General features: G+C 39.8%; 1 protein-coding gene across 2 annotated transcripts; it reads left to right on the top strand.

Moving 5' to 3' along the window:
• Nucleotides 1-13,380: 13,380 nt before the first annotated feature.
• LOC135993870 (F-box/LRR-repeat protein 21-like) lies at nucleotides 13,381-27,178 on the top strand. Of its 2 annotated transcripts, XM_065644026.1 has the most exons (6): nucleotides 13,381-13,459; nucleotides 16,311-16,406; nucleotides 20,657-21,029; nucleotides 22,502-22,624; nucleotides 23,339-23,510; nucleotides 24,897-27,178. In XM_065644026.1, the coding sequence occupies exons 2-6, from the start codon at nucleotides 16,345-16,347 to the stop codon at nucleotides 25,538-25,540; spliced, it is 1,374 nt and encodes a 457-aa protein (XP_065500098.1). In that variant the 5' UTR covers nucleotides 13,381-13,459; nucleotides 16,311-16,344; the 3' UTR covers nucleotides 25,541-27,178. The 2 variants fall into 2 exon arrangements, with proteins under 2 accessions (XP_065500098.1, XP_065500096.1); XM_065644024.1 differs by lacking the exons at nucleotides 13,381-13,459; nucleotides 16,311-16,406 and adding an exon at nucleotides 17,938-18,026 and having other exon boundaries at nucleotides 20,602-21,029; nucleotides 24,897-27,177.
• The last annotated feature ends 540 nt before the right edge of the window (nucleotides 27,179-27,718 follow it).

Below are 27,718 nucleotides of genomic sequence, written 5' to 3'. Positions count from 1 at the left end.
AATATAAAGGAGTTAAACTTACGTAATACATAACAGATGCAATGCATTTCTGGATGTGTTTCTGCCACCTGCTTCAAATCTGACAAGAAGATAATAAATATAAAAATACAAAAGACTACTGTGGTTATGCTGATGCAGATAAAGCCAAGAAATAAAACCACTATTTAGCCTTTCTCACATTTTCGTATCTTCCTATATTCTCTAAGTTCAGCTCAGCTTTCTCCTAAATAGCCATTTCTTTTGATTCTAGTGCAAATAAAAATCATCCATATTTCTGACAAATCAGGAGAAAGCTTATGAATCCTCTGGGCCTTGAACAGAAGAAAAAGGCTCACTAGCATCCAAATTATCCAAATATCGCCTCATCAAATACTGATATTCAGTCTTGTTAATATTTTCCAAGTGCAAGTCCAAGCTATTTCAGTGTTTCCATGATGTGTTGCTTTTCATATCTTTGTCTGTGCAGCTCACCAATACTGTGTCTAGTCATAATCTGTAGCAAGCGTAAAATCTGAAAAATGTTGATTCATTTTTATAGCTGAGCAAAAGACTTTCCAGGTCCTAGGACTGCAGATAGCTGCTCTGCACTGTGTTTTCAGCAACTGCAAGGAAAACAAAAATTATTCTGTCTAACGCTTTTACTCCCAAAACAACTTAATTAGATTTATGAAGTAGATACACTAATCGTGAAATTGTGGCACAAGCAAATGACATCCTAAATTCAGTTCTACCCAAGATAATCTGGCAAAAGTCAAATGTAGTCAGCCGGCTTCCAGTCATATCACTTCTGCAAGACAGTAATAGGAAACTCTTGCACAGAATTTGAAAAACCAACCAAACCTACTAAACTGCAGAAGATACATCTGCAAAATATCTACTCATCTGATGCCTTGGTTTGCAATCTGCATGAGAGAAATGATCGTTGTGTGCTTAAAGCATGCAGTGCAGAACTGTGCAACCTGAACTACGTGTCTCCACTGCTGTTATTGTGCCTGTACGCCTTGCATCCGGGAGCTGAGGCAAAGTGTTTGCACTGCTGCTCTCCTCCAAACCCCTGTGATCCAGAGTCCAGGAAGCATGGTAGTCCTCCATCCTTGAGTATTTTAGCCCTTTGCCTCCCCATGGGCATGTTCAGATCTTCTCCGCAGGACTCTAATGCCCTGCAAGGCTTTGCAAACCCTGGGGCAGCCCTGTGGGAAGGGCTGGATGTCTCTTGGCAGGACCCACCACCCCTTCAGCCAGCCCTGAGACAGCGCCTGAGCAGATGTGGGACCTGCCCAATGTTCGTGGGCCTCTTTTCTCTCTCTTGAGTTTGGTTCACAATAGGATTGTGAAACTGCCACATGAAAACAAAAGAAAACTAATCCATTGAGTTACTTAATTACTGTAACAAGTACCCTTTTCTGTTATCTCAATTATCTTTCTCTAGCAGCTCTCTAGCAGGAGGTGTCAAGCTATGCTCTGATGGAGAGGATGTGGCATAGGGCAGGGGGGACAGAGAACCTGAAGAAGATCAGACATTTGGGATACAAGATTACTTGACTGCACAAGTCAGTTATATTGTGGAATAGACTTACAATGGGGAATTGAAAATTAACCATGATTTTAGGAAAGAGCCCTTCTTCCAACCATTCTAACCTGTCCAGGCGTCCACGGCAAGGTGTGCACTTGTTTTCAAATATGGACAGTTCCACACTTGCCTTGCTTCTATGACCCACACCAGGAAGAGGAGGCTCTGAACACTATTTGCTTTATGATTTCTGAGACAGAAACCCTCAACATCTGAGGATACAGGGTAGGAGTGGCTATCTTCTACAAACTGGAAAGTAACACCATTATCTCCGTACACAGCACTGCATTCTTCAGGAATGTCTGTCTCATGACAGTTAAGTCTTGGGAATGTCTAGACCAATTTCATATCATATATCACCACAGCTATATCTATACACAGCTATATCTATATTCTCCCAGTCCTGCAACACCAGCCAGCACACAACCCTTCTTTGGAAGGTGTTGCTGCTGATAGCCATCAAAACTTCTAGTGTTGCCTTCAGAAACCTGGCTAGGACAGCTTTATATGCTTGACTCTCTGCTACAATACTCATCAAGGCAGAAGTACAGCAGCAGAGCCAAAGGTCTTGTGCCCCAGTCCACTACACAGAATCACAGAATCACAGAATGTTAGGGCCTTGGTTTTACTCCATAACCTGCTGCAGGACAAGCCCAAACCCTGAGCAGTGCCAAAGACCTAATAAGAACCTGTCTCCAATGACAGATAGGCAAACACTGGTTTAGAAGATGCTTTTGGAGGGCCTATAATAACTGCCCCAGTGCACCCAGTATGTTGTTTTTCCAAGCCTCTTTCACCCCATAAGAACAAGTTTGGCATATGCCATGCTATGGGAAGGGGAGGCACTGGGCTGCCATTCAAATGTTTCCTGGTCTTAACTCACACTTGGTATTTAAAAGCAGTTTTACACATTTATATAAGTAAGCTGATCTTATCTCACTAATTGTCACAACACCCTCCTGAGGCATGTGGACAAGCCTCACTCTTATAGTTTTACAGAAAGGTGTTGAAACAAGAGTTTGGTGAGACAGAACTCATTTCTCCCCAAAACTCTGCAGTTTACAGTTGCCTGGAGACTGAGAGCATTTGCTTGCACAGCTCACCAGACACCGGGGTTTAACATTGCCCAGACACAAATGACAGCACACATGACATCAGATGGTGCTATTGGGAAGACTAAAGCCAAAGTAACCACCATTTCCAGGCTGTTTTCCCCCCAGATAAGCCTATACCTGCCCACAGCTCCCTTCTTATCTTCTCTATTGGTCTCCCACATTTGATTCAATCAACTAAAAAATCTCCAGAAGTTAGAACTAAAAATTCCTGGGACTTTTATGTGCATCTGTCACAGAAGCAACTGTGGTGATCTATAAATTACAGCATCTTCATGACACACAGTGTGTAGCATAAACTGCACACCAAGCTCCAGATCAAACAGTAATCTTTTGTCATCTTATATGAACTTAGGTAAATAATCCTGATTGTTCATGCTACTGTCATGAGATACAAGATAAATGTTGTCTTCTTCCTGCTGAGACACAGAATGGATTGTAGCTCATCATTAGCGTGGCTTGGGCAACCAAAGGAGTGAAAAGGCTGCGAAGAGAAGGCAAAATGCTTCATTGACACAACATCTAGATTGCCAGAATCGTCTTTTTTCCTGATTCACATACAGACTTTAAAAGTCAGAGATGCTTACAAATGAACAATGTGTCTGAATTCTTTCTGCTATCTTAAATCTAGTAGTGTAGTAATACATGAAACAATCCTTAGCTTATACGAAGTCATAATCTAGAAAAAGTGAGAGCAAGAAACTACATTAAAGATGTTTTTCCATGTAAAATATCAATGAAATTTCTTTTTACTCAGGTCAGAAACAGCATCATCAAGACACTTCACAAGAAAACAGATGGCCTTGATTTGTTTAATGCTTTCATATTGGTAGTTTTTAATTTTATAACTTTCAAACTAAATAAATTTTCCAGGGGTAATAGGTCAACAAAAAGTCCAGGAGTGAGGGGACTTTCCCCCAACTCCCCACAAAATTGGAATTGTAAAAGAGCAAAATAAGAGGGAAATCATGACTTGAGAGATGCAGATAATGATCAGTCTGCTTCTGACTTTGTAAGCAGCCTGTGGGAGAGAAGAGAGATGTTCTGTCTGACTTCAGGCAGGATATCAATCAGCCATTGAGATATAAGATTGTTCCATGGTGACAGAAAAAGTTTCTCACTCTCATGTTGCCATGTTCCCATACATCTGACATCATATTATTAAGTAAAATGCAATAGAAAGGAAAGCATGAAGACTTCGAGATCCCCATTGACCACAAGGTATTTTCAGCAACACAGGCCATTAGAAATAAAGGCTAAGGTTGTTCATAAGGGAGGAAAAGTGCAAAAATGCATTTAATAGTTATCACCTTTTAGAGGCCAGCACCCCTAAGGACTAGTCACTTTAGCTCGTCTCATGATGATTTAAGAAAACTGGCATTTAGGACCTAATGATCCCCTTCATCAGTGGCTGACTGAGGCAGGACAACTTGTGGAACTGTTCTGGGGAACAGGGAAGGGAAATACAGGTGTTTTAAAGTATGGCCTCCCTGCTCCTTGCAGACTGTGATATTGATGAGCCATGGAGGACAACACGGGCAGGTGAAGGAAAATTTTATGCAGCTTTCACCATTCCAATTATTTTCTTACTGGTCTATGTGCAATTAAGAAAAGCTATGTGTGTACAGTGTATATTTTGCATATTTCAATATAATGCTTCCATTTACATGGGGCATGAAGATGAGGAAAAGAAGTGGCAAGAATCTAGCAGACTTTGGGACAGGCTGGAAGACCAGAAGATCCCAGTGACTGCTGAAAATTTTATTCCCTACTAATTGCCTCCTGGGCATTGGAACAACTTCGTTATGGGGAACCAGAGATTTCCAGGCAGTAAACTGAGAAATCCCCTTGCAGGAGCGGAAACCTCCATGGAAGTGGAGCGGTGTGCGTGAAGCAGGCGCAAGAGGTGTGCATTGCAGGAATGTTCTGCTGCCAGCCCCAAGACTGTAGAGAGCAAGGCAATACCAGCTACAGAAATGAACAGAGAACCTTTCCTTACTCCTACTTTATACTTATTTGATATAAGGAAGAGGAACTATGAAAAAATAAAAGAGGAAAACCTTTGTCTGAATGTATATGTGGGAGATGCATCAGGCAGTAGTCAGCAGAGGCACATCGAAGTCTAGTCTGATACTTGTTTCATTCCAGAGATATTTTATCAAAATGACATGTCCTAGCACAGGCCATTCTCTTCGATACAAATACCTCGTGAAGACATTTAAAATGTACTGAGTCAAAATACAAACAGAATTATTTGCATAAACAAAGTAACTGAACTTATTGACAAATAGACAGACTATAGTATCAACAGAATGTCCAAAAATTCCCCAGGGATGTGATGGTGAGAAGATCCTGCCCAGTGCTGACAGCTTTGCTATCTGCTGTCCCCAGGAGGCAATCCAGTGACTAGAAAATGCCTGGGGCTTTGGAACAACCTGGCCATACTAAACAGTTTCCTGCACTGGAATCACAGGGTTGCACAGGATGGAAAACTGTCCAACCTAAATATAATCCTTCATTTTCCACCCTACTCTTCATACAGCTGGAAGAGGGAGAAGAAGAACAGGACTGTACCTGCACTGGGTGCTGTCAATTAAGTAAGTTTAGGCATATCACGAAATCATACTTGGACAAGTTGTCAGTTTTTCTGTTCAAAAAGGCCAAATCTAAGTACATTCATTAAAGGTACTTTTTCAATCAACACTCCGGTAAGTACGTATGGTAACATGATTCATCCTCTTTGGATTTATCAATAATTAAAGGAAACCTGGCATAACTACGACTCCTTACAAGTCCTGTCTGACATGGAAAAGATAACGGATGGCTCTATAATGAATTCTTACAAGATCTAACTGAATCTTTTTCATACTAACTATAAGATCTGAATGCCCGTACTCTCAAAATATAAATATTTTCAAGCAGTGTCTACCTATTCATATTCTCACTGGAAAACTTATGGAAATGTTTTTCATTTTCAGCAACTGAAAACTAAGGAAAAACTCCTAGTTTTGACTTAGCTGTTCTGAGAAAACATTAGGAGAACTAATAATGAAAACTAAATGTTTTTTGTTCCCGTTCAATTTTTCCTCAAAGTTTCTTGGAATCAACCAAACACTGCCACATGTTTCTACAGTTTGCAGTCCTCTGGCTCCATTGTGAAATGAAGTTCTGCTATCACCATGGTTTGTTTTTACTTCACATTTTGATAAACATATTTGTTGGCACCCCTACCAAAATTCAGGGTGGAAGACGAGTTATTGCACATGAATCCACAAAGATGAGAGTGCCCAGAGCCTAGACTCACAGAATAGCAACAGTATCTCATCATATACTTTTTCTCAAGGAGGGCCATCCAGTCCTGTAGTCTGGCTATATTTATTACAAAAAGACATATAGACACTAGTAAAGGACATCTACAAGTATATCAAGACATGAACCAAACCCAGGATGAGCAACAGCACACAAAAATATTACAGCAATTAAAATACAGCCTTGAGATGATCTTCACCTTTCTGACAGTGTGTTTGTGCTTCCACCCAAGTTGCAGTACCACATGAAAAGTCCCAACAGCATGAGACATGTTCGTGACTGTACAGCTGGCTTGAGGTCTAACCTTACTATTTGTAATTTTCTTGGACTAGCCCCAGACTTTGAAGATCTTCAAAATTAGATTGCGCAAACTTTCTTATCCCACCAAGTTAAACAAACAGACTAATGGTATGCAGGTGCGGTGCAATTAAAATGATAATTAGATCATTTAATAAATCAGATGTGCAGATTACAGATAATGATTAGTTATGCCTAACCTTCTCTTAGAAGTTTCAAGACCAGCAGCCTTACCATCTATCAAACCTGACAGCTAGCCAACATGATCTGTGGTTCAGCAAGCTCAGGTTAGGAAAGCTGCCTTCTCCCTTCTATGGTGGCTTTGCATAAGCAAGAATCAGCTTCACAAAACCCACCCCGTGCTTCTTGAAACTTGCACATTGCTCCAAACATCTCCTCCTAGATCCCAAACAAAATATCTAACCGTTCTTCTAGGAACCAGCCCTATGGTGCAGGACGCTACAATTTGTGCTCGAGACAGCAGCACTTAACGAACCTGTGTGAGGGACTGGCCATGTCCCAGGGGTGAGATGAGGTTGTTCACCTTAACACTGGGAGGTTGCTGCCAGTTCCTGGGGAACCAACCGCCCTGAACAGCTACAATCAAATATTGGCAAATCCAGCTCCAAATCCAGCTATGGAACTGTCAGGGGTTATCTCATAAGCTGTGTGCGCCCTGTGTTCTCCAGCAGTGGGACAGAAACAGCAGCGAGGTTTCCAAGAAAAGTTCCCATACTGTGCTCTGGTTATTAGGGGCATTTATGATGTGTTTTCTTGAAGGAACTTGCAAATACATCAGCAGGATTGCTGGCCAATTGCTTGAGCAGTGGAAACATCAGTGTAGGAAGATGTGCGACACCAAGTTCTGAAGACAATTCTCAGGTTAGAAAGCTCTGGATTTATAAGTTTATTTATTTTAGAAAAATGAGCCTTGAGCAGATTGGATACAATCCATGCTGCTGCCACTGGCATCTGGCAGAAATCAAAAATTAATTAGTATTTAAGTATTTTCCTTTAATGAACACAGTTAACAATCAAACAATATGCATGTACACTCAATCCTCTGAATTCTGGGACAGATTCCAAATACAGTCAAGTTTTGGGCTGGCAAAGGACTCTCCACAAAGGTGAAAGGCAATCATGGGCTCAAAACAGAAAGTCAAAACCAAGGGCTCCTCAAAAATATTGGTGAGTGTAATCCCTGCTGTCAAGCTCTGCTGGGAGGGAGCTTGTTCTGCTCCGTCCATGTCCTGATACCGTAAGTTAGTTTTGAGATTTACAGAACTGCAGTATGGGAACAGAGATGAGCCACAACCCATGAGCATATATCTGTGAGTGTAAGATATACACCCATGAGCAAAATAAAGTTATTTCTGGGCCATTCTAAGGCTCTTTTCTGCTTTCATGCTTGCCAGGGTTATTGTTCCTTATTGCTATGAATGGTCTCCCTTCTCTGGTAACTAAAAGGCATGGGTATATAAATATACATAGATTTATATATGCACAGTTACATGTCACACACATGCATATCCTAACATATTCCCTTTATTAGTCTGCAGAGTCCTCAGTTTTAATATAAAAAATAAAACAGAGACTGATACGTGAGTTCCCTCTTGTGACCAAGCGATGCTATAGCAACACCTGAAAGTAAACGCAAAATACGTGTTTAAGAAAACAGACCTTTAGAAAGCAAAGAAGCAATTCAAATTGCAGAGAATATGTCAGTCCTGCATTTTTTTTTGTTCACTGGCCATTGATCTAACATTTTTTTAAAAATTACACCATCTGTGCGTAGTACAGAAAAGAATTAGCAGAAATGTGTCTCTGGAAAAGTGTGTCACAAATATGAACCAAAAAGGAAGATGAGGTTGCTGAAGCTAAAATATTATTTTATCTATGCAGGAATCCTAGGCCCTGCAGACAGAATCGAGAAAGAGTGGAAAAAACTGGTCCAAACCCCTTTTATAAACTTTATCATTATAAACTTATAAACTTTATTGTTTTCCAGCAGAGGAACTGTCATAAACTCACTTCCTTCTCCTGCCAACTGCGTGAACAGGTTTTCTTAAATATGTGGAAAAAAAAAAGTGGGCACTTGCCAGTAGCAGAAAAAGGAGATATGGACATAAAGTGAGCATAGATGATCAAAATATAGGAATGATGGGGAATTTTAATGGCCACTGAATCTCTTCCCCTGCTCTAAAGCAGAGTTCTGTATGTCTACACCAAAATTTTGCTTGTCTGCTCTGAAACCTTCCACAGCAGGCTCTGCAGCCTCCACAGCTCTGACCTGTAACTCAGCTACAAAACTACAACGATTTTTCTAGTTTTAAAACTTGAAATGTCTGCTGCTACTTCACCTGCTAGTTTATTATTAGGGTTTTTTAATTACCATCTATTTTTCTGATCAAATCAAATCTTCAGCTGCCTAATTCAGACAGCCTTAGTCCTCTAAGGTCGGTGTTTTATTTAGTGTGGAGGGCATCTATTTGTTAAAGCAGGCAATCAGAGCTGCAGTTACTACAGATGACATCTTAAAAGACAATTCATTGTGTGTTCAACTCAAAGACATTATTAGGAAACCTGTTTTAACTTTCCAACTTTGTCTCTCTTCCCTTTCCCTTTCCTTGGTGGGGAGGGCGGAGGGTAATAGAGAGCATCTGTCACTCTGTCTGTTGCTGCCCTGCCCTAAATGGTGACACATTTATCAGAACATAAGTGGATACAACCACTTCTGAAGATTTAATTACTGGTATTTACCAAATAGGCAATAAGAAAAAAAATCTGGAGAATCTCTCTTCTTTTTTTTTTCCCCCAAATGACAATCCACATCTCATCACTAATAAACAGAAGCTGAATTAGCTGGCAATTTACTTTCAACACCGAGCAGATAATATTCAAGCAGAGGACCAAATAACCTATTTTATGGATTAGTGGGCAGAGTTATCCGTCAAAAAGTGTCAGGGCACTAATGCATTAATACTCTAATGGGCATTAATGTCCCTGAGCAGCCTCACCTGCGGCCTCACCTACAACCTCGGCCCAGCTGCCCATTTAAGCTCAGCCCTGGCAGTTTAGTCCCTCCCTGAGTGATGCTGGAGTGTGGGTTTGCAGGCACTGCCACCCTGTGCCTGGCCAGGGACCCCCGCTGGCCTTGACCTTGGACCTGTCTCATCACCAGGTACTTAACAAAAAAGTTAATAGTAAGAATCTGGTCTCTGCTACTTAGAAATGGTATGACACTTGGGTATTTGTAATAATTTAAGAGATTAAAATGCATTGGTCCAATAGGATTTTAATAACATTCCCACAGTATACCAAAGGAATAGAGCATTTTGATTCTACAAAATTTATTTTCAGACAAGTTAAAAACTGTTAATAGGTCTTTGTGGTGGCTTTTTGCACAGAAAATACAAACAGCTTCTGTTTCAATAATTTTCTTACACTTGTTTTGCAGTTTAATGGAAACCATTGATTTTACTTATTATCAGTTTTGTCTGAAAGCCATACATCTGGCATATACACATACATTAAAAAGTCATTAAAGGATAGGATTACAACATACTTAGAGTTATTCCCTTTAGTGATTTGTCCTTACTTCTGGAGATATAATATTAGACTGTTACTGCACTTCTAAAAGCTTAATGTTGTCTCATAAAGAATAGTCCATATAAACCATGTTTAAAGTCTTTCTTATAAAGGAAGAAATTGGCAAACAGGCATGTAAATAAGCTATTGTTTTCACTAATTTTATTTCAGATTCAGTATGGGTTATAGAAACTTTTACAAAAGAACCGGAGTGATTTCTCTTCCTGAAACAGGCTGTTTGTTGTTGCCTGTGCAGCAGCTGGTGTCTGGCAGAGCAGCTCACCAGCCTCCAGCGAACACGACACACTAACCTACTTTCTGGGCATGACCATCATTTGCTATTCGGGTCTGCTCAGTGAAGTTTTAAATTATTAGAGCTGCAATGTTCGAGCACAAGGTTTGAGTATTTGGGTTTAAAATTAAGAATGACATTGTGTTTTCGATACTGTTTGTGAAATACAAGGTTCTTTCTAAAATTAAGCTTTCAAAAACAGGAGCTACAACACGGTTGTTATTTGGTGTAGCACACTGACACAAATGCAGCAACTTTCAGAGAAAAGCCAGACTGGCTCCGAGTATCATTCAGTACAGCAGTGATGGTGCCTGTGCCAAACTCCGGCCCAAGCCCTGCACCACGGTATCTCCCAAGAGTTCAAGGCAGCAAGCATACAACTACAAGCATCCTTTGGTTATGAGGATTTGTCAGAATCACGGTCATGATGGAAACTAAGTAGGGCTTGCATTAATACGTAGAAGTCCCACTGTGAAATTCAGTTATGCTGAAGTTAGCATATCAAAAAAGCTGGTAGTGATTTCTTGTTGTGAGAACTATCTGTGTGAGCTATTGTTGTACAGCACAATATATTGCATGGTTATCTACTTGACCTGACAAACATCCTTGACTTTTTTTTTTTCTCACTTCTCTCCTCTCTTGGAGTCCTTCTATTAAAAACTAGTTAAGAAATGGCAAATAATCTCAAGAAACCTGTCTTTAACATTTCACACACTGATTCTGAATCGATGTACGTTGATCCTTCAGTCTCAGGAAACATTTGATTTCCTGAAAGCTTTTTTATATTAATCAACTCATGGGTTTACTCAAATTATTTTTTTTATAACTACTTTCAAAGCCCAATGATAAAAACAATGTGGATATCACTGTTGATCAAAGTACAAAGTGTATTATGATACCTGTGTGAAATATTATGCAAAATATTCCTGTAGCCGCCACAAACATGAGAGCTGAGTAGAATATCTCTTTCTGTAAATCTGTCTCCAGGAGAGACAACCACAGGAGGAAGGTTAAGCTTGACTTTGAGTGGCTGGATGTCATGGGCAGCTCACAGTAACGGGTTAGATAGGGAGAGCATATATCCAGCAGTGCAGTTTGCCTTCAGCTCTCTGTATCTTGTGTATGAGATAAAGGATCTGGAGACACAAGCAGCAGCTCTGTGCCAGGCCAATGTTTGATACCTGGAAGATGAGCAGAAGATGGAAGCTCCTGGTGTGTGCCTGTTTGTGCACATTCCTCCCAGAAGTGACAAATTCATAGCTGATTCTTTTTCATACATACATGCAAGCGTTTTAGATCAATAATGAGTATAGCTATAAAGTGCATAGAATTCTTCTACACTATTCTATATTTCTCCATTTTAAGTTAGGTATACATTATGCCTCTGCTAGACTAGATCAAAAGAGGAAACTCTTCTATATAGAAAGCCTCAGACATTAGTCGATATGAATCTTTCTAAAGTACATTTGAAGCTGTTCCTGTGCAGCAGGTTATTGGCAATGCACCAAAGAAACCCATGACTGGTGGATTTAGATACTAGCTGCAAATCTCTGTTAATCTCTGTTTACAATCTATCCTCTGTTATTGTCTACAGATAGGAGCTCCTAAGTTAAAGGTGCTTTTTTGTAGCAGTATTTACTGAAAAATCCATTTTAAAGCATATATCAGGAACAAAAGACTTGAAAAAATTACCTGAAGTTTAATCTCCTCCTTCCTTTAAGGACTAAATAAAACAGTCAAGAACCATATAGGTAAGAGCAGTTTTGGTAAATTTTCTAAACTAAATTTTTAAATGTGCAGTGTGTTTCATCGTTCTGTTTGAAGAAATTGTGTACTTGGAAGACATCACAGTCATTATGATATATATTCCTTTCCGCTTGTTTCGTTAGCCCTTTAGCATGTTCATTTTCTATTTTTTCAATCTGCTTGAAGAAATTGTGTTTTGATGTCACACAAACACTCAGTAGGATTTTCCCAGCTCTGCTTTTATATAGAGCAGGTATAATTTACCACTGAAATGCTTCATATGTTTAGTATTATCTCGTCATGAAAAAGATATTGTAAAGGCTTGTTATTGGTTAATTTTTGTTATATGCCAGAGCCAGGAAACCTGTGGTTACAAGTGTTTTGTAGCACCTGGTTATAAAAGCTGTTCAGATATAAGAACAATTGTAAGGGAACACTGAGTAGTGATGAGCTCTTATGCAGTATATCTGCAGAAATAAAATGTTGTGTGTTGGTTTTTTGTCTGTTTGTTCGGGGAAAGCTGTGCCTGGATGAAACAGCCTCCTGAAGAGGCTCATGGGGCAGCTTCCAAAGCCCAGGACTGCCTCAGCTCAAGGAAGATACGAGGTTATAGCTGCTTCACGTCAGGAAATGATGCAAAATCCACAAGGCAGAAAAATAAGTGACAAACAGCAGTACGGGGCTGCACGAGGCCTGGTCAGGAGGAACAACCACCCCTGTTGCACTGGGGAGGGAAAGAATGTAGGAAACAATCATCTTGCCAATAGGCCCACACAGGATCTCTCAGCAAAGCATATTTTATTGACTATTTTGCAAGACTGGGTGTTCTGCCTAAAAGTAGGCACACAAAATAGGGCAAAAAGCCCCTGTGTATACCCCCCTAATCCTGGCTGCAACTTCCCTCCCGTTCCCCACTGGTTGGCACTGCAGGTTTACAGGCCGCCCCACCCTGCCTCGGTTCACCTGCCTCATCTAACCCGTGCCATTATCGATCTATGTAGAACATGGTTTCCTGGCTGTTTGGCTCATCTTCTCCCTAGATTGATTTTTTGTGTTGGTTGGTGTTTTGTGGCTTTCGGGTTTTTTTACAATACAGGTATGAGTTCTGGGACTAGTTTGAAAAGACTTTGGTTTACATTAAGGATTCATACTCTGACGTCTCTCAGTCCTTGCCCCCTGCTGGGGTTAGGCGCCAAGTCCCCGGTTTTGTAAAAACAACGTTCCTCACAAGAAGAGGGCAAGCGCCCAGCGGCGGGATCCTTCCCTGGAAAGGCAGCACTGCCGCTTCGGAACCCGCAACCACCGCCCGCCCTCCCCATTTTGGCCGCGGGGCGACACTCGGCCTGGGCGCGAAATGGCGCCCGCCGTCACGTGCCGCCGCCCCCGCGGGCCCTCGCGCGGCGCCTGCGCACTGGGGCGGCGGGGGGGGGCCCTGCTCCTCCCCTCGGCGGGCCGGGAGGCTGCAGGTCTCTTCGCGGCGGCTCCCCCCGTGCTGTGCGGCTGGCCTCGGCCCTGCCACTGCGAGGGAGCCACGCTGAGGTGGCGGTGAGTAGCGGGACGGCTTGGGAGGGGGGGACACCGGCCTTAACGCGGCGGGCGGGCGGGTGGGGAGAAGCCGCGGGGTGGCGGCCCGGGAGGGCGGTGCGGGGCCGGGCGGACGCGGCGCTTGGAGACCCGAGTTCTCCCTGAGTCGTGAAAAGGCCTGGCCTAAGCGGGGCTCCTGCCTACGTGTGGTGTTCGTAAACCCTCGGCCCGAGGGGAGGTCACCGCGGTGCGGGACCCGGCCGCGTTCCCTCCCCTCTGGGAGAGGGCCGCGCCTGGCCCGGGCCGCGGTCGCTCACAGCCGCCTTGTGCTGGATTTTCAGGTGAAACGGAGGCTGTAAAACCCCTGTGCGCAGGAGGGGTTCGATGAGCTTTATCGCCGGGTTCGTCCCCTGTTGAAAGTCACTTGCTCGGCCGCACGCAGGGAAAATCAGCGGAGAGCGACCCGGCGGGCCGGGGAGGGCGCTGAGATGCCCGGGAGCCGTGGCTTGGAAGAGAAGGGTTTTTCCAGCCTAAAGAGCTTAAATGGCTTGTTAAAGTCGGGTGGAAACATTTCTAGAGAAACCCGTGGAAATAATTTTTTTTTGTGCTGTGTAATGTTTGGGTAAGCCCTCAAAAGAAGGCTTTTAAAGAGCTGTGGATCTTCAGATGTGTCATTTAGTAAAACAAGGGGTCTAAAAGCTGTTCAGTAGAACATGAATAGCTACATTTCGTCACCTAAATAACACTAAAAGTGGCACTGCGCTTGTATTTCTTCTGTTAAGACTAATGGAAGCATTAGTATGTTCAGCTGAATGCTGTTATTTTTAGGTTTCTGAGGTTTTGTCATAAATGTGTTAAAGATGTGACAAATCCCTTGAGAGAGAGGCTCAGAGGCTTAGTTGTGAGAAAAATGAGGATCGATTTACAAAAAAACTAACCCTGTTCAGAAGTAAAAATGCCACCCATTAAAAGATCGCCGTGTCCTAAATGAAGAAAAAGCTTAATCTTGGACCTCATCACACTGAAGGACCAAATCTTCTGAGACTTAATGTTAAAATGCATTTTTGATACATGTTTGGACACATACTCAGCAGTTGAATTTGAGGCTGTATGAGCAGTTGCAGCCGCTTCCCAGCGCTGCCCTTCTTGGGTACTGTCTCAGCTGCTCTCGTTCCCCAGACACACTCTGAATTCCTTAACATTGACCTTGATACTGTCACTGAACTGTGATTTCTTGAAGACAATGCGATTAATGTGACAAGTATTTCAGCTGGTAAAGGCAGAGCTAGAAACATTAAATTCCAAGTGTTAGAAAGTTAAAGCTTAATTATCGTGGTGCCTGCTTTATCCCAGTGGATCTCCAGGCTTGGTTATTTGCAAAGTTTTTTGTTTTTCAGGAACTTTCTTCTGCTGGATTTGTTTTGGTTTGGATTTTTTTTACTGCCTTTATTAGAAACCTGATTTTATGGTGTTTTATTTTATTAATTCCTGCAGAGTCCTGGTGTAGCGAACTGAAAGGGGAATATACAAACCGGAGGAAGCAGTCACTTCTTTGTGGCTTGAATCTATAATTTGTTGGGTTATAGTCGTAAAACCTCACTTTTGCAGCCGATGTTACAGCACGGGAAGCAGCGAACAGCTGCTAACAGAACTGAGCCGCCACTGACCGCATCTCAGAATCCCCCGCTGAGACCCCACGTTATGGGAGGGATTTTAACATCTTAATTTTAGTTTACGGTTCTGTTACCAGGATAAGATGCAGAAACACTTATTTAACTTGGGTTTTTCTGGATCCCTGGTGATTTTTGTGGATTTGAGTGTGTTTGAGTAGGATAACATGCAGCTGTGCAAAATATTTGATCACAGGACATAGAGGTCAAGGAGTTTATAGAAGAAAACAGCTGTATAGGTTTGGGCACCAATATTTGATACTTTGCGTGAATGAGGATATGAATAGATGTACAAAACCTCATCAGTTATCAAAGTGTTTCATTTCAACGACTGCGTTGCTGCTGTTTATCTTTGATAATAATTTGGATAACTACCTTAGTCTTAGCAGTTCACTGTTATTTAGATAACAAACTTTTATTTGATTGCATTTCTGATAAGTAGTTATTTTTTATTATAAACATTGTTGCATAGATGAGCTGACATAGTTTAAGCTGCTTTGGGTGGTTCTTTGTGGGCTTGGACATTTGAAGGAATTATCATTAGATTGTACACCTGATGAATTTTTTGTTGTTGTTAACAAGAATTTTCGTAACTTTTTTTTTTTAAATATAGTATCTAAAATATTGCTACTTTTATCTGCTAACCAGAAGTTGCTGGGGATGGACCTCAGCTCCTGACTGCTCTTGCCATGTGGTGTGTGCCAGGGCTGCACTGGGTGCTGACATTTGGCTGCCCTGATCATCTGTCACAGAGTTGCCCAGGCCAATACGCAGCCTTGCCAATTAAGGGAAAAAGGCAGGAAATAAATTTTTTTTCCTGTGTTTTCTAGGACTCTTAGATTGCATTAGTATAGACAGTGTTGTTTACCGAACTTCTCTAATGGTAATGCTAAGGTAAATATTGGATAACTTACTGTTTATGTTGTACTGTTTACCAAGGCAATGTAAATGCACTTGCAACATTTCTTTCCCATCAGCTTTACACCTGATCTGACCTCACATTTCTATTAATGACACAGTATTTGCAATGTGGGATAAGCTACCTGGTATTAAGGTGATGCCCTCAAGCTCCTTCACTAACGCCAGAAAACATATAAATTGGTGTTGCTGTATTTTCCTATAATTTTTGCATAGGATGTAACACAAGGAATTTTTTTTTTTTTAACTAATAAAGATTTTTTTGTGGCATTTTGTTTGGGCAGGAGGGGAAAGCAGACAGATGCTTGTGAGTGCCCCATGGCTGCAGCTGCCTCAGTTCATTCATTTGTTGCCTATTGTAACTTGGAAGCATCCTTTAGGTAAGAAAGCCACTTCAAAATACATTATGTTGTTTATAAACTTACACTTAACACACTTCTGTGTTGAATCTTTAAATTGCATCTCAGTGTTTTGCTCTCTCAGTTATAATGTTATTTATGTGTTTTGTTTACATGTGTCATTACAAACCTGCCTTTTACGAGTTAGGAACTGACAGCACTTTTGCATATGAATTTTATGTGCCATGCAGAGTTAGCAAAGGGACAGTCTGTTCACTTCACAGAAGAACATGTAATATTCATAAACTAGCTGAAATACAAGGCCACCATAAATTACAAACTTCTTCAGATGCCATCTGCGAACAGATTTACTAGTGTAAATCAGCGTTCTAATTATAGACAAGCATGACTATGCAGCTCTTAAATTTTTTGATGTGTGAGCTGAGCAGCAATGTTACTTGCACAGATTTAAGCCTTTAAATTTGATTTTGCTTGGGAGATGGGGCAACTTCTCTTTTTGTATTTATAATTAACATGTATCCTAAACCTATGTTAAACTTTACAACTATAAAACTGATATTAATTGGGTAGTTTATCAAAATATGATTATATGACCTGCAAGAATCTAAAGCTTTGTGTCTCCTATCTTTTAAAGACAAATAAAAAGTTCCCTGTTACAAGGTTTCTGAAGAATGTTATTACTTGTTGAATACAGTACTTTGTAAACATCCTAAAGTTGTAATGTAGTTCAGTTTTCTACTTTTTAATTTCAAAAGTGTCATAATTTAGTAAGATCTGTGTTGCTGTTCCTATAGCTTTTAGCTTACAACTAAACCACCTTCAAATAATGTAAAATAGGTCACTGTATTTGGAGGTTTGTGGTATATTTTCCTATAGGACACCAAGATACTCTTTGATACTAAGATACAGGGTAGTTTTTGCATATTAGAATATGGGAGCGTATTTGTATGTCATTGCTGCCTTTTTTTCCAGATAGAGTTTAATTAGCCAAAATAGTTTGTTTACTGTCAAGGTTCTTGTGGTGCATTAAGCATGCTTTCGGAGTAAAAGCGAATAACATTTAAACCCAAGAGTCCTTAAATTTTTTGACGTTAGAAGTCATGTGTTCCAGTATAACTGCTTTGATTTGTGTTGTTACGGTATACAGTGAACTGAAAAAAAAATCAATGCTTCTTATCCAGGTTCTTAATTTCTCTAAGTAATTTTCAAGAATCCAGAGGTATATCTGTGTTGCGTAGGAGTACTGTTATGACTAAAACTGTAGATAATGCAAAAGCTAGATCTGTGCCAACACTTAACACCATCCAGTTAGTTGAATGATAGTTTTCAGATAACAACACTTGCTAAAACTAATTTGCTTGTCGCATTCCACTTCCACATCTGACTTGCAGCACAGAGTGTACCATTAATCTCAGTCTTTGTTCCAAAACTGAGTTTAGTCCCTCCTGTGGGTCTCCCAGATGTTGCAGAACAGTTTTTCTTTGGTTGGTGGCTTCACAGGTCAGTTCATCTTGTGGGACCCGTCCCTGCCTTCTGGTTAAGGAATCCATGCACACATACAGGATGACTCCACAGTGGGATGGATGTTCAGATACCAGAAAGGTGCTGGTAACTTGACAGGAGCTTCCACATTCTTTGGAGGTATGTGTGCATGTAAACTTCTCATTAAATGCTACCTGCATTATATCACATGGAACTATAGTTAACTTCAGTTGTGTTTTAAAATATATACTGCTTATAGTTTAAGTATTTAGAATGAAATAAGCATTCACATTCTCACAGTAAATATTAGGGCTTCATGTTTGGTAAAAATTTCGTGGTATATAACTGATGGAACCTTTTTCTGGTTTTGCATCCCACAGTGAGTAATATAATGTAATTTTGCTAGATTTTAAGTGCTGCAACATAGAATAGTAAAAGTAGAAGTTCGAGAGTTATCAGTTTTAAAGTGATGTAGCAACAAAAACAAGTTATGACCATGTTGCATCAGCAAGAGCGTAGATACTATGTACTCGTGCATACGTTGTCACACCTCTTCATACATCTGGACTGGATATGCCGCATCTGGTCTATAGCCTGGCCTGTGGTTTAGGGGAATGGCCTTTCTGGTAGTTCTCAGATGCCAAAACTTTGTGGGAACCGAAACAGTATCCATGAAGCTCAAGTTCCAAATAAGAAAGTGAAAATTTCCATTTTTTTTTCCAGAAACTTACATTTTGCTGAGTTATTGCTGATTTGCATGAGAATAGTAAAAGCATACAGAAGCATCACAGACAACAGCATTTTTTTCATTGCATGTTTTTGTCCTGGGCTTTAGTTTAAGAAACTGCCAAATTTGTAGCATCTCCCAAGGAGAGAGAAGGAAAAAAATTAAAAAGCAGGTATTTGGCTCAAGCTAAACTTAGCAAGGGCATGAGCAACTGGAAGAGAGAGTTATGTAACAGTTAATTACTACATCGACACATAATGCTTTGGAATGCCTGTTCATTGTGTGACTTAAAGCACTCAGAAGTCATAAAACGTGGTTGTGTAGAAGATAATTTGATAAAATAGTCTAGTAGCAAAATGTTTATTCATGCAGAGCTTGCATCATCATTACATTGGTAACTCTGTTGTAGTGTTTAAAAATACTACTTTGTTTTGGAGCGTATTGTTTTTCATTCTCTTTGACTCACTGCCTTTGCTTGCTAAGGCAAGGCACATGTGTCTGTTCAGGGAAAAAAACTTCTGTTATTAAATATAATTTAAAGAGTGTTACAAGCTTGTCCTTCTGCATACATCACCTGTCGTTATCGTAAGTGGAACTTTTGAGAGTGAAGATTTCTGAAGACTGCTAGATTTAATTCCTTGGTGGTTGAGATGATCTGTCAGGAGGACAAACAGTAGTGAAGCTGGTCGTATGGACAGCTTTTGATTAATTGGCTAGGTTGTTCTTTCCCACTTCTCAAAGAATGCACGTGCTTTTCATAAAAATGAGGTTACACTTCTGTGTCGGGCACCTCAGCAGCCATACAGATCAGGTTTTCTAAGTAGGGGAAAATGCCAGATAAATTTGTGATAGGATAGTCTGTATTTTGGCAGCTGTTTCTGGATTTTGGTTTTGTATATGGTGTTTGGGGGTTTTTTTTTGTTGGTTCCCTTCGCCCCCCATAATGAAGATACTGTAGAAAATTTTCAATCCAGACCAAGCATGCTGTGAGGGTTGCTGTGGAAGATTGTTCAGTAAAAATAGATAGCACATTCTGTTTGTTCTTGAAGAATGCATGGTTGCTTTGAAAATTTCAGCTTCAGCCTGGTTGGGAAGAGGTAAGGTCTGGCTGAACATCTGATTAATAGGACATTTGAGAAGGGGCCTTGTCCCACTGTAAAATAAAGTGGTATTTGAAACAGTCAAGACAGTTGTTGAGAATTGACTGAATAACAGAATTCATTCTAGTATGGACTTGACTAGTTCGCACTGCTTCAGCATGTGAAAGCAGAGCTTTTCCTTACACTGCTCTTCTCAGAACTCAGGCTCAAGTGGCAAATGTTCCTCAGTGAAGGAGATTCATGCGGTTTGCTGTGATCCAGGGTCACTGTCCTTTTCTCCTGCTGAAAAAAACCAGCATGTGAACCTTACTCTGCCCTGTTTTGATAAGTGGCTTCTTAAGTTTTTTTTGTTGTTAGTTGTACAAACTTTTTTCTTCTGCCTGGCATGATTTTTTTTTTTTTTAAAAAAAAAAAGCAAAGCAGTGGGGGAGGCAGGCGAAACTTCTTTAATCTGACTCTTCTGAACACCTCTGTTCCAAGTTTGTCAGTGTTTAAAAAGTGAGTTTATGAATTGGGTTCTGTAGTTGATAAAATTCTGTTAGAAATCGTGGTTAGAGTCCATAGTTTGTCTGCTGAGTTTAAACATGCATAATTTGCTACTGCTAAACTAAATTGCTGTTAAATGCAATTTTTCCCCTACAAAGTGCTCTATATACTATGAAGTACTAACACATGAAACTACAGCTGGTAAATTAACAAACGCAAGTTCTCCAGATTCGAATCAAGTTGTACAGAATAAAAGGTATCAAGAAACAAATGTCTGCTAATGTGTGTGGACTGGATATTAACATATGGACGTACCTTTTTTTCATAGTAACGTGCTATATTTAAATTTTACTAACTTGTCTCTTACTGTGCTTCCACTGCCTTGTCTCCCTTCCTCCCCTAATCTTTCATATTTTTCTAGAGACCTGCTGTGCAGTTTAAATACATCGGATTGTTCCAGAACCTGAAACTTTCATGATGAAGAGAGCTAGGCAGAAAGTTGTGGTTGAAAATGAAGCTCCTCAAACATCACAGAAAAGCAAAAAACAAAAAACTTGTTCATATGGCTCGGTGTTTGGTGAATCTGCCTTACATGCCTCAATGGACTGGGGAAGCCTTCCACACCACGTTATTCTGCGTATCTTTCAGTTCCTGCCTTTGGTAGATCGAGCCAGGGCATCTTCAGTTTGTCGAAGGTGGAATGAAATTTTTCACATCCCAGATCTCTGGAGGAGATTTGAATTTGAACTTAACCAGCCAGCTACGTCTTACTTGAAGTCTACGCATCCTGATCTCATTCAGCAGATTATCAAGAGACACGCTGATCATCTGCAGTACGTCAGCTTCAAGGTAAATCTTGGATGAATGGAGGCTTATTTTGTCGTGTTACTGTGCGTAATGTGTGCAGCTTCTCTGTCGGGTGGCTCAAGTGTTGTACCTGGGAAGTCTCATGTTTAAAAATGCAACTGATGCAGCAGTTTATTTCCACACATGCAAATGGTTTCCTTCCATTGTCTGTGCTCTAATCTCTATGAAGTAAAGAAGGAGCTAACGTCATGCAGTACAGTGCTGGAGATTGAATGATATGTTTTCAGAGTATACAGAGTGTGTGGTTTCTGTGAATCAACGTGAGTGGCAGTCTGAGTACTTCAGCAGATTATTGTGAAGATAAATATTTCTTATACGTGGAAGCATTTGAGGAAATAAGTTTGTCTTCTGTGTATAATTCACTTGCAAAATAGAGCTATATAGTGAAGAATGTCTTGAAATTTTAGAACCCTGCTTTGAAAAAGTATGAGTAAGGGAGAAAGATTCCATGCCTGTATATTCAGGTGATTGACACACAGGGACATAATTAAATAACAGTAAATTTGATTTAAATGCGGGTTATGTTTGTTGTCTCAGGATTACATAAATTTTGACTTCTTTCATTTGAATACTTGGTACAGTTAATTCTGCTTATCTGAGATGATAGTTGGAATTTTAGGTGCTTTCTTCACTTTTGGCAGTCACTTCTTCATAAAGGAGATCATAGATCTATGCTGTGAAGGAAAAGCAGATGATTGCTATTAAAGCTAGGACAAAAATCAGAAGCTTTTTTTTTTTTTCACCACTGGTAGCAGTTTTACATTTGGAGATACCGTGATTTGGTTGCAGAGCAGATTATGGATAATCAGTTATTAAATACCTGTAACTTCTGCACTTCATATAACTGATTATAATGAATTTGCATTATAATGTCTTAATGCAACTTTTATGCTTTTTCAGCTACTCTTTTACCATCTCAGCTACTACAGAGGAGGAAGGTGAGATGAAATAGTGATTTGTCCAAAGTTAGTCATCAGGATTATAGATGAATTGAGAATCAGTTCATTATTCAAGATGCAAAGGTGTTGTCCCTGCAGGTAAAATGAATTAGTTTGATGGAGTATATCTAGGCTTTATCAAGTCTTTTTTCTGCTCTACGAGTCTAGAATTAGAGTTTTTTAAATGGTGCATACGCACCACTGTCTGTTGTAACACCAGTACTGACAGGTTGTTCAGGAAGGCATGAAGTTATTTGAAGAGAAGGCTTAGCTTTAAGCTCTCTGTTCATATTAGAAATACCCAGCAGTCATAACTCAGGAAAATTTTCTACTAGTAGCTTTCCTGAACTCTTTCTTGTCTTGAAATTGATTAATGTTGCGCTTTGTCCTTCTGGTAAATGCAGTCTGGTGCAGTACAGCTGAGTGGGTGTGGAACTTGCAGTCTTAGGTATCCATTATGCTGTTTCCTAAATAATAATAAAGAATTACTTCCTTCTTTTTAAATTGCTTTTATAGGTTGATAGTAGTACTGAGTCTGCAGAAGCAGCCTGTGACATCCTTTCTCAATTGGTGAACTGTTCTATCAAGACACTGGGTTTGATTTCTACAGCAAAACCAAGCTTCATGAATGTCTCTAAGGTAATTTTCTTACAAACTGTAACTAGAGTGACTTAATTCACTTTTAAACCACTTTAGTTTTCGTGTTGTGCTGTTAAGCAGTCGATGGTAATTTTTATGAAACAGTCTGCATGTATCAGCATATCTTCTTTAACTTGTGGCATCCATTAGTATTAAGAAGAGTTAAACATTGATTCCATTCCTTAAATGTACTAGTGTTGATACTTTGTGGCATAGAGATAGGGAATAATTTAAAAGGCTTGAGTTTCCTCATTTCTAGATTAAAAGATACAATGACCATGTGCTGCAATGTATTGTTAAAATAGTTGTGAGATTACTTCTTTTCCTTTGACTCTATAGGTCACAGCAGAGTCACTTTCTGGAAAATAAGATTAATGCCATTTACTTTTTCCACAGATAAGTTCTCGATAATTCAGTCACACAACATGTCCACTTATGCTTGTTTTATTGCAGTGAGAAGATAAATTGGGGCGGATCAGTTAACTACTGAGTGTAAAGTTGATTTTTGTCACATGCAGCAGCATATTTTAAACAGAGATTTCTTATGTTCATGTTCAAATAAGCCTTTCTTTATTACACAAGAAAAAGGATGCCTAAAATGTGATTGTACTTTCTGTGCATGCAAAGCCTGAGGTTTAGATGCTGAAGTTCTGCCTGTCTTTTCATAAGTTGTTTGGTTTTGTTTTTTAACTCTCCTTCAATTTCTCCAAACAGGCTCATTTTGCTTCAGCACTGACAGTAGTTTTTGTAAACTCCAAGTCATTATCATCAATCAAGGTAGATGACACACCACTTGATGATCCTTCCTTGAAGGTTCTTGTTGCTAACAATAGTGATACTCTAAAACTGCTAAAAATGAGCAGCTGTCCTCACGTATCACCTGCTGGTGAGTAGTGGTTGTATATGAAAAATCTAGCAGTAAAGTATCATAAAGCAGTAGTCAAGACTTAATTTGAAACAAGTTATTCGTAAAACTTCTAGTGCTCTTTGTAGTCTCTTAGCAGAGGCCTTTTATTGACTTAGTTTTGGCTTTAGAGAGTTGGAAGGGGAAGAAGAATAATGTCTTTGTTACTGAATGAGTTGGATTAATGAAGGTGGAGCTGCTCTTGCTTGGCTGCATCTTCTAGAATCCTGGGTTTGGTTTTTTTTTACGTTCCTCTCTGCTGCTTCAGTATCTCTGATAGGCCTTGAGGACGAAAAGCCTCCAAAATTACTGCAGGTCTTTAACACGTGTTCCAAGGACTTGATGTTCATTGCCAGTTCTGTGTAAGGATAACCACATATGTGCTATTCAGTGTGTGCAACTCTGTAAATTTAACTAACTGGCATTCTGTGGGAACACACATGCAAAATCCCTGAGCTATGAATCAACTACTGCTTGATGGGATAAAGGAGATAAATGCAGTTGTCAGTAATTGTTTCACAAGGTGCTGTGAGTTGAACTTATTGAGTAGAAGTACTAGTACTTCAAAGTTATATTAAAAAAACCCGCATGGAGTGTGTACAGATTGCAAGATCTAGTAAAGACTGAGAATTTTTCAGTGCTGTAGTGCCCTCGTGTGTCCAGATCTGGTAGTATGAACTTGTTCATTTTAGTACAGCTTGGTGAAGTGCTCACTCCCTTCAAAATACGGGCTTGCCAGAAAGTTCAGAGGACTTTTGGATCCCATCTCACTTACCTTTCTCCTGAAACCCTGGTGCTAGGGAAGGGGAATCCTGCTCTGGTCACCTTCCTAAATTCTTTTAGAGTCTACAAAGGGTGGTTGAATCCATGTAGTTTGTATTCCAACAGATTAGAAGCAGTTATGTTGCTTATGTCTTAATTCAGGGAAGGATCTGTTGTAGCATAGCTCTGAAACTGAGCTGCTGGTTGTTATTTAAATAGAATGCTTAGATCAGTGCTGAAGGAAGGAGTGTTAGGGAAAGGAACACAGTGGCAACTTCAGCTGAATCCTACCTGATTTCAGTTGCCTCTTCAAAGCTGAGGAAATTCTACACAGGGAAGGGCAAAGAAGGAGAAAGATGTGCAGATCCAAGATGAATGAAAGATGAATGCAACTAGTTAAGACTGGCTGCTTCTACTAATAAGTGTTTGTGGCCAGAACCCCGTAAAAGGATGTGGATAGCTAAAACTTTGTCATATTTCATGGTTTTTGGATATAGGCATGAATACTCAAACCAATAGAATTAGTACTTGCTCGAGCTTTACAGCAAACGACTGTGCTGACATTCAGTTTTCATTTTACAGAGTAACTTTTTTTTTGTTCCTCAGGAATTCTTTGTGTTGCTGACCAGTGTCATGGACTAAAGGAGCTGGCTTTGAATTACTACATATTAAGTGATGAACTGCTGCTGGCTCTTTCAAGTGAAAAACATGTTGATCTTGAACACCTTCGCATAGATGTTGTGAGTGAAAATCCCGGACAAGTTGAATTTCACACTATTAAAAAGCAAAGCTGGGATGCTCTTGTTAAACACTCTCCCAAAGTCAACATTGTGATGTATTTCTTCTTATACGAAGAAGAATTTGATGCTTTCTTCAGAGAGGAAACCCCTGTTACACACCTTTACTTTGGTCGTGCAGTAAGCAAAGCGATGTTGGGTCGGATTGGCATGAATTGCCCAAGGTTAATTGAGTTGGTTGTGTGTGCTAATGGACTTCAACCTTTAGATGACGAACTTATTCGGATCGCGGAGCGCTGTAAGAACTTAACAGCAATGGGACTTGGTGAATGTGAAGTAACTTGCAGAGGTTTTATCGAATTTGTAAAGATGTGTGGAGGCAGGCTTACCCAGCTTTCAATAATGGAGGAGGTATTGATTCCAGATAATGATTACAGCCTAGATCGACTTCATTTGGAAGTCTCCAAACACCTTGGAAGAATGTGGTTTCCTGATATGATGCCAACATGGTAAAGTCTCTACATTCGTAGGTGAACTGGTAGAATCAGGGTGTTGCTTTCTATGCAAATAAAGAATTAAAAAAATTAAATGTAGAAACATATTTCCAGACTTGAGTTTTTCTACCTTGAAAACCTCTAGTAGTTTAACAGCAAAACATTCTAGAATGTTAATGGTATATTGGAATAGAAAATAGATTAGGTGTACTTAACACTTCTGAAAGTATGTCTGTGGTTTACAGGTGCTTCAAACCAGTGAACTTGGGCTTCTCTGAGCTTCAGTTTAAATGTTCCATTCACGTCAAAGATTTTTTTTTTTTGGTGTGTTTTTGTATGTAGTCGGAAGAGGTCTAGAGAAACTTTTTTCTTTAGGAAATCTAACTTTATGGGAAGGTGGGTACATCTTGGAGCTATTTTTCAAAATATTCTTGTTATAGATGTAAAAACTTACACATTAAAATACTTAAACTAGCCCAGGTTACTCAGATATAATCTAGCTTGAACTCATGCCAGTATATTAAAATGTTGTGGTAAATAAGCTTATTCTTATAAAAAACTTTCCAGTTTTAAATTGCACTTTAAATAATTTTGTCAGATTAGCTAAACTGTAGAGACTGCATTGTCCAGTATGTTGTTTTTCTGTCCTATGCATTCAATGGATGGGAAAGAAATCCTGTTATAATTGATGAATTTAAAAGTTTGGCTCTAGATCGATTGGTTGGGTGAATGACAAAGCACTTTGGAAACTGCCAGAGTACAAGGAATAGCTTCAGTGTTTGCAAGAGTTCAAGTCTTTGATAACAAGGATTGATGTCTGAATGCTGTTCTGTGCTTTTGTTATTAAGAGACAAGAAGGATCTCGTAAATATGGCTATTGAGAAGGAAGGATCAAATGGAACATAGTTGTATTTGATCACTTTCTATCTGGAATCAGGGATTTAAAATGCTTAAAGAAAATATTTGCCAGTTAGAGGCCCAAATGGCCTGTAGTAATCCTGCCTGTATCTCACAGAACTGTGCTGTAAGTGCCGACTTCTAGAGTCCAAGTTGCTGGAGGTGATCCTGAAGTTTTTAATTCAAGACTGTTTAATACTTGTTGCTATTAATTGGTTTTTGAGGAAGATTATTTTATTTTTTTATTTTCTTTAAAGGGGAAAGGAATAGTGGTTGATGTGAATTCAAGTCTGTATTTTTGTGTTGACATTTTTGCATACTGTAAACTGAAATGCATTGTATACAAATTTTGCTGTAATTATTTTCATGCTGTAGTTCTATCTTCCTGTTTATAATGAGAAGTCCACATTTGATTTGCTGGTTGTATTTGTCGCAGCAGATAAAATGTCAGTTTCTTCCACACTTCTACGTCTTTATTGCAAAAATAAGAGCTGAAGGGTTAAACCACCATTATCTTGGACAGACTTGTTCCCAGTTGCAAGCTAAAGGATTTAAGATAACATTTAATGCATGTCTGAACCAGTAATGCATTGTTGCCTGTTATGCAAGCACTTGCTTCCATAATCAAGGAGATTATAATTGTCCTTTCAACAAAACACTAAAATACTTCTAAACAGTATTTGGTTTAAGATGTGTGGCTTGCTTTAAATGTAAATATAATAAAGTGGTCTCATACAGGCACTGATATTAGACTCTTCTCCATCTGTTGCACCATGTCCTCCTGTGAGGCTGAGTTCTGTCCTGCTAGAAACTGTATACTTGACAAACCTGGGGCGAGGCAGTAGAAATGTATAAACTTTGGATTCTGGCAAATTAGTCATTGTCATTTCATGTTCATCAAACGAGGATTTTTGAAATGCTGAAACTGCAAAATGGCATGTGGACAAATCTTGTAGATGATTGGTAAGTCCTCAAGTCCTTTGTGTTTCTCTAGCCAACATAACAGCATTAATGAAGTGTCGAACACTAATGGCTATATACAGAAATACAGTTCAGGAGGAAACTGTTAAAATGCTCCTTTGGATATTGTCCCGTTCTCTGTCCCTTTTACTAAAGCAGCTTTTCTATGAAGCTGTGAGTGTTAGCTTGCTCTAGCTCCAGGCTTCTAGAAAAATGGGCCTGCATTTATTAAAGTGAATTTTGATGTGATGTTTTTTCTTGTGCGTTTGCTCTGCTAATTGATCTTAACAAGGAAGACAAATTGGTAACTTGAGTTTATAACTAAATGCCAACAAAATTG

The sequence above is a fragment of the Caloenas nicobarica genome, chromosome 13 (assembly GCF_036013445.1).
Source record: "Caloenas nicobarica isolate bCalNic1 chromosome 13, bCalNic1.hap1, whole genome shotgun sequence".
Taxonomy (NCBI): Eukaryota; Metazoa; Chordata; class Aves; order Columbiformes; family Columbidae; genus Caloenas; species Caloenas nicobarica.
The sequence above is the reverse complement of the archived record's forward strand: the minus strand, read 5'-3'. Positions and strand labels throughout refer to the sequence as shown.

Bases quoted from the DNA above. Each gene is read 5' to 3' on its own strand.
- LOC135993870 (XM_065644026.1), top strand. From the start codon at position 16,345: ATGGCTGCAGCTGCCTCAGTTCATTCATTTGTTGCCTATTGTAACTTG. The intron at 21,030-22,501 runs GTAAATCTTGGA...TTGCTTTTATAG, and splicing joins TGCAGTACGTCAGCTTCAAG to GTTGATAGTAGTACTGAGTC. The intron at 22,625-23,338 runs GTAATTTTCTTA...TTCTCCAAACAG, and splicing joins GCTTCATGAATGTCTCTAAG to GCTCATTTTGCTTCAGCACT.